Source organism: Poromitra crassiceps (genome assembly GCF_964638095.1).
Source record: "Poromitra crassiceps genome assembly, chromosome: 14".
Classification (NCBI taxonomy): domain Eukaryota; kingdom Metazoa; phylum Chordata; class Actinopteri; order Beryciformes; family Melamphaidae; genus Poromitra; species Poromitra crassiceps.
Window position 1 is genome coordinate 16,106,824 of NC_139633.1, and position 7,500 is coordinate 16,114,323.

At 44.6% G+C, this 7,500-nt stretch overlaps 1 protein-coding gene across 2 annotated transcripts in view; it reads left to right on the forward strand.

Annotated features, from left to right (window-relative positions):
* Positions 1-7,500, forward strand: part of ppfibp2a (PPFIA binding protein 2a) — a 27,142-nt gene that overhangs the window by 5,219 nt on the left and 14,423 nt on the right. Inside the window, exon 4 of one of the 2 annotated variants that reach the window (XM_083650493.1) lies at positions 1,148-1,279. The exons of the other annotated variant lie outside the window; for it this stretch is intronic. Coding sequence (XP_083506619.1) covers positions 1,148-1,279 — 132 coding nt within the window. The remainder of the gene's footprint in view (positions 1-1,147; positions 1,280-7,500) is intronic. 2 annotated transcript variants of the gene reach the window in all.

The window sequence follows — 7,500 nt, forward strand, 5'->3', positions numbered from 1 at the left end:
GCCGTAAATCTCTTCCTAGTGACAAAGCTCTAATATTTTCCATGTGCACTCCAGAAGAAGCCCAGATACTTTCCTTTCAAAAAGACCAAGTTTTTTAACTGGATGTATGCAGACACTACAGTTATGTATGCTTTCTGCCTCTCGATTCTAAGCAATTTACCACCTGCTTGACATCAACCAAATTAGTAATACATCTACCTTATAGTCTGGCTTGACTCAAGGCTGACAGCCGTTCTGTGAGGAGGGCAAATAGCTTGACAACTGTCAGTAGACCAACAGGCACCGCACCAGGTTTGAGTGAAGGAAAATGCACCTGTCAAGGCTGTGAGGTTTGAAGTGTTTGCAGTGTGTTTTGGTTACCTGTGTAGTTTAATCTCTCTCTCTCTCTCTCTCTCTCTCTCTCTCTCTCTCTCTCTCTCTCCCTCTCGAGTGCAATGAAATGGCAACTTTTGAATTTGATTGTCGGTAAAGCCAAACTGTCTATATATATATATTACTAGGAAAAACAAACTAGAAGGAAAATTGTGCGGAGCGATATAGTTCCTATGTTCATTTCTCTCGTAAAGGCTAGAGAGTCTTGATTGATTTTAAGTTTCATAAATTAATGAACAGTTTGGAGGTATTTATGCATCAGTGGTGTTATAACGATCCCATTTGTTCAGTAGTGGACGATGCATTCATTTTTTAGTATTGTGCTCATGGGAACAGTCCCACCCTGACTCTTTCAAATTGTCTGTAATGCTGTGAACAAATGACGTTTAATTAAAGTTGTTGTTTTTTTAAGTCAAAAAGTCTGTCTCCCTCTCTCTCTCTCCTCTGCTCTGTACTTTGAGAGAGCTGTGAAATGAGGCATTATAAATAGTGGTCATGGGCTGTGTATATTTAGCCCCTCAAACAGCGTCTGAAAGCACTGGGTTTGTCTGAGGGGGGCTGTCATTACAGAACGGCTAGCTCGTTGCGCCTCATACTGGATGTAGCCTTTGGACAGTAGGTGCTAAGCTTTGTGTAGATAATTGCAAGGTTTATGTAGCCTCAGTGTGTGTGTGTGTGTGTGTGTGTGTGTGTGTGTGTGTGTGTGTGTGTGTTTTGACATGTATGGTTGTCTGTGTGGTTTCATGCTGCTTGTGTAACGTGTTGTTGATGACAGGAGCTGGTGAACAGGACGTCACTGGAGAGCCAGAAGCTGGGTCTTATGGGGGAGGTGTCCTACCTGAAACTCAAGCTGGTAGACATGGAGGAGAAACAGAGCCATGGGGCGGAGAGGCAGCATAAAGCTGAGGTAAGGCCTCTCAGTGAGATCTATAGCCTGCTATGAAGATAAATTCAGAGTGGGTTTATTGCTTGGTTTTAGCCATATATTTGAGATAGGTCTGAATGTGTTTGTCAGTTCTCATTTAAAGTGAATAGCTATCCGTCAAAACAGTGCTGTGTTTTGACTTGTATATTAATCCACGCTGAGTCCCAAGACTGAGTTTAACTAGAGTGCATACCTCCGCCACGGCGTGTTACGCGAATCCGCCTGGAACTTAGGTGCCTCTTTGTGATTGGCTACCCCCAATGCCACGCCTCCTTTTGGCCAGTGGGCGTTGAAAGTTAATCAGTTTGTCCTTGACCCATGACCAGTCTTTCTACCAGGTTTTGTGGTGTTAAGTGGATCCGTTTGGAAGTTAGGCACCTTTCTGTGATTGGACATGGCCATTGACACACACCCTTTGGAAAGTTCATCACTTCTACAGTAAGTTGGCCCATGACCAACGTACCTTTCTGCCAACTTTCATGCAAATCAGTTCATAACTTTTTTAGGTATCTGGCTGACAAACCATTGCCACGCCCCCTTGGGGCCAGGGGGCGTGGAAAGTTAATCAGTTTGTCCTTTCACCATGACCAACCTTTCTGCCAAGTTTTGTGGCCCATTACCACGACCCGTTTTGGCCAGTGGGCATGAGAATTTCATCACTTCTAAGTTGGCCCATGAAACAATGTACCTTTCTGACAAGTTTCATGCAAATCTGTTCATAACTTTTTGAGATATCCTGCTGACAGACAGACAGACAGACAGACAGACAGTGATTGAACAGGTAGAGGCGGAAACATAACCTCCAGCCACTCCGTGGTGGAGGTAAAATAGTACAAAGAATCTTCAAAGAAAATCAATCAATCAGTCATCATACTCAAAGTAGAAGTAAGATGTTGCTTAAACTTAACATAAACCAATTCAACCTCCAGTATATATACGATTCGTTTCTCTAAAGCAATGTCCCTTCATTATGGCGTAACAAAGTTGAGTTCTTTGCTAAGACAGCCCAGTTGTCAGCTGAAAGGAGTACCAACTGAAGACTGCTGCCACTGTATCATTTTGGAGTCAAACTTCACATTCTTGTTTGTGAATGTGACAGATTTGTAACTCCATGACCTCCATGACAGTGTGTTTCAATGAGGACTCTTTTCAAGGAGGAAGGTATTTAGCGAGGATTCTCAGGGGCATTTCTGAGCGGTCTGAAACTAACCTGACTAGGGGACAGTACATGTTAATGATGAGGGGGCACAGGACATTGCCAAAACCTTTCCTGTGTTTTGACGGATCCAACCTTGGAGTCAGCTGCTGACTTTATGGGAAACACACACTGGAAGGATGGAGGGGAGCGTTCACACTATAACCTCTCCTCTGTTCTTCCTGGCCTGAAGGAAACCTGTCTCCAAGGAGTGTTGGCATAGCTTTGTCATCTCAACCTGAACCATGTGTTTGCTTAAGGCCAGTGTGTTAGGTTACCCGCACTGTGGCCATTGATCATATGAAGTGGAGAGAGTGTGTGTGTGTGTGTGTGTGTGTGTGTGTGTGTGTGTGTGTGTGTGTGTGTGTGTGTGAGAGAGAGAGAGAGAGAGAGTGAGTACCAGACAGGATACTGTAATGTATGTAGTTACTGTCAAAACATGGCTGCTCAAAGAGCCTTTGTGTCCTCAGGCCAAAAGGTACAGGCACAGCAGAGCTGGCATGATGGATGACACGCTAAGTGTGTGTGTGTGTGTGTGTGTGTGTGTGTGTGTGTGTGCGTGCGTGCGTGCGTGCGTGCGTGCGTGCGTGCGTGCGTGCGTGCGTGCGTGCGTGCGTGCGTGCGTGCGTGCGTGCGTGCGTGTGTGTGTGTGTGGGCTCCAGCCCAGAGGATTTTATTCACAACTCTTGTTGGTGGTGGTAAAAGATTGTTGTAGTTGTACATTGTGAAGAGAGGCGTCACTTCTCAGTTGAAAACATATTCAGAAAAAAATCACATGTGACTTTTTTCAGTAACGAGAGGAGAGTCCTTTGCATACCTGTCTTAGACGTTCTATACGAGGGATCAGCCAATCAGCATTTTTGTAAACAAACGGCGTCACTGGATGGAAACGGCAATGGGTCCCTATGGAGCCTGAGCTTGAAGGTCTGACTCTAGCCGGCTGACCCTGTTTACATTTGGAAAAACTGCAACAGTTCACACAACTTTAACACAACATGCGTATATTATACGTCAAACTCTTGAGCTACTTCTGCTCTCACTCAGAATGTCAAAATATAAGCGATGTGATACTATTATAGTATACTATCATATATATTATAAGTATATTATTGTCTACTTTTTGAGATATTTTAATGTTTGATTGGAACGACTCATACTAGTTGACTGCCGCGGTTCGTGGGTGTTTTGCGGTGTCGCGATGTCACGCTGATCCCTCGTACAGGCCTGTTTTACTGGACAAACATTGAGTTTGAACACCGTGCTGTTTCTGCCTTCATGTGTACAAACTCAACTTTCCCTGACAGCTGCTGGACTAAGAGAGAATGGCAGACATCTGCTTTGAACATTCTGCTGGCTTCCCACGTGTCTCCTCTAATACACAAACACGTACACACATACATGTATGTACGCACACACACACACACACACACACACACACACACACACACACACACTGTGGAAGCCTCATTGCGGTGGAGTCAGTAAGCTCATAGATAAATTTAGCCATGGAGGCACCACTCCATATCATCTGTCATATCCGCTCTACCGGAGCCCGAGTGAGACTTCCTCTGTCCACAGGCCAGGCATAACTCTGCTGCTGTTTACACTCCTTCTGTAGGAACATGAGCCCGGCTCACCTCCAATAGATGGCAAACCCATTTTCCTCTTCTGCAGCCTTGCAGTGCAAACTGCCCATTTGATGTACTTAACATGCAGAATACCTCAGACTTTCACAGTGTAGAAGAGGACTTCAGGTTCACTAGCGTACAGTAATTCAAAACAATATTAAGTTAAGTTAAGTTAAGTTAACTTAAGTTATCCTTTATTTATCCCCATGGGGAAATTCATCCTCTGCCCATCCTCTACTAAGTAGAGGATGGGTCAAATGCAGAGGATGAATTCCCCCAGACCTAGTTCTAAGAAGGTTCCTAGTACAGTCTATAGGAACCTTCCTAGTACAGTCTACTAGGAACCTTCCTAGAACTAGGAGCAGTGGGCAGCCGCAGTGCAGCACCCGGGGACCAACTCCAGTTCTTTCGCCATTGCCTTGGTCAGGGGTACTGACAGGAGTATTAACCCTAACATACATGTCTTTGTGCAATGCAATTGTATTTATCTCACATGGGGCAATGTAAAGTCATCAAAAGTACAATGATCATTAAAATAAATATATAACACAATGCATCACATAACAAAAAGATGCCGGGCAGCTTACTGGATTACTGTAAGAGTTAGCTATTTTCATATTGTGAAGTGCAAATTGCAGACAGAGGTCAGCTGTCAAATGCATTTAGCAAAACAATTATGTTTACAGGTTTGGAAACCTCTCAATTCATGCTGATTTTTTTAATTGCTTCTGCTATACGAGGATATTTTTCATTGAATTGATCCTGCACTGGGGAACCAGAAGGCATCTACCTGATGGGAGGAGGTTGAATGTGTGACTTGTCATGTAATAATATTGCCCTGGCCTTTCTCATGACCTGCTGAGAGGTCAACTCTCTGAGACTTCTCTTGATTCCGGGGGACATGCTGACAATGCCAGAGAACCAACTACTATTTCTGTCCTTCTGCTTGATGCTTACAACTCAGTTAATACAAGAAAAATATGATATACTCTCAATAGAAAATATTGTAAAAGGTCATAGGTCAGATGAGACTGCCTGGTCAGTTGACACTGCTTATCTGGCCCTGTGTGTGTGTGTGTGTGTGTGTGTGTATGTGTGTGCGCGTGTGTGTGTGTGTGTGTGTGTGTGTGTGTGTGTGTGTGTGTGTGTGTGTGTGTGTGTGTGTGTGTGTGTGTGTGTGTGTGTGTGTGCGTGCGTGCGTGCGTGCGTGCGTGTGTGGAACAGCCAGAGATCTATACATTTCTCATACATAAATTCATTTTCAGACTTGTATTCAGACCACACAATTTGATGTAAATTATCCCGACATTATGACATGAGCTCTGTGAGAGCATACCAGTTTACGGCAACGTGACGTTAACCTGAAAGCAGCAACAGCCTCACAGCTGATCATGTATTGCAGAGAAGCTTGTCTGCTCACACATAGCAGCGTGTGTGTGCGTGTGTGTGTGTGTGTGTGTGTAGGTGTGTGTGTGTGTGTGTGTGTGTGTGTGTGTGTGTGTGTGCGCGTATTGTGTTGTGCTGCCTGGAGCGCTTTGTGAGGAGAAATTACCGTAATCCCACAGGGTCAGAGGTCAGTCACCCGCTGCAGCCACACCACTGGCGCTGATCCCTCACCCTTGCTCGCCCACTCACTCACTCACTGCACTAGCTTAGTTACTTTTCAGAAAACGCTTTAAAAAATCAGAGAAGTGGGTGTCAGCTCTTAGGACTCATTCCTGCGGTCCTGCGGTCCTGCGTGACCCTATACAGGATTATGGAACAAGCAAAGGCTTACCAGATATTTGTAATGCATGTTGCGTATTATAATCCATAGGCCTATCCACCTTATTTTTGAATGCCCCACTGTAAAAAAATAATTGTGGGTACAAGGTCCGGTTTAACGTGACTTAATTGTTGCAGCTTGCCATTTCCTTTGTTATACTCGGCTGCAGACCCAAATTATAAACCGGAAACTGGAGTACGTTATAAAAGTTATAAATATAGTCACGTTATAAACAACTAACCAACGCTGGGGGTCCGTATGGAAACAGTGTTACTCAAAATGGTTAAGAGTTAAATGAATTTGGTCATTCAGTGGCGTTTTACTGCCATGTAAAGTCTATTACGCTAGCCGCTAGCGTTAGACACAGTAGCCGACTACCCACAATGCATTACGTTATCCCAGCACCCGAACGACACGGCTGTAGAGCAGAATGGCTCTGCTGTAAAATCCTCATAGACGTTTTTTTTGTCAGGTTAAAACGGTCTATTACACCGGAAGCGGAAGAAGCACCCATCAGGCATCATGGCAGCTAGAAATAAGGTGGATAATACTGTCTTTACAGTAACATAGAATCACTGAGTGCGTTTACATGCACACCAATAAACTGTTTATTAGCGGATTTCTGAGTTACCTGATTATTCAAATGGTCATGTAAACAGCATAAACCGATAAGCTTTATCCGTTTATGGTCATAAACGGCTTATGAATAAACCGATAAACACACCTAGGTTTCTGGGCAATAATCGGTCTTCTCTCTGCATGTATCCAGCATAACCAGGTTTCTTTCGGGTTTATATATCTGTACGACTTGCAGGAGAAAGAAGCACAGGAGCCCGTGAGAGGCAGGGAGAGACGCGCTGCACTCACTGGCCCCTCGGCTCTCCTCCCGGTTCTCTCACCGGCATGCCGGTCTCTCCCCCGGCCACAGCGCACCACAGCGGGCTTGGTGAGATGACAGCACGGAGCCCCTGGCTGAGCGGAGCGGGGAGCTCTGCTCTCTCTTCCCGCACAGAGCCGGTGTCCCTGTAACGGCACCGCTGCTGCACTGCACTATGTTGAAATGTGGATATTCTACAGGAGGGGACGAATATTTGTCTCGGATTGCAAATAGAATGACGTAGCCTACAGACAACAGACAACACACACATAACGTTAAAATCTGTGACAAATTCTGTCCGTTTTCTGACAGGTAGGCTACAGTATTTCAATTCAACACACGTTGTGGGTCATGAACATTTGACGTGCTTAAGTCACCTCACCTGCCTGCCTCTGTGCTGTGTGCTCGGTAAAGTTGGAAATATTATTGACAGATGCACTTCCAAAGCGACGCCTATTCCAATTTTAGTAAAGTAGACGAGATACACAACCTAATTTTCACCTAAACCATCCTTTGCGCTGGACAAATAAATTAGGAAAATGTGATTTTGCATTTTGCAGCTATATTCTGTTGTTTTATTCCGGAATTAATGCTGCCTTTCTGGAGAGAAATCCGACTAATTGACTGAATCATGTAAACCCGGGTTTCTCCTATTGTCGGATTATTAAAGTGCATGTAAACGCAGAAATCAGATTATTGCCATAAACTGATTATTCACAGTAGGGCTGGGCGATATAT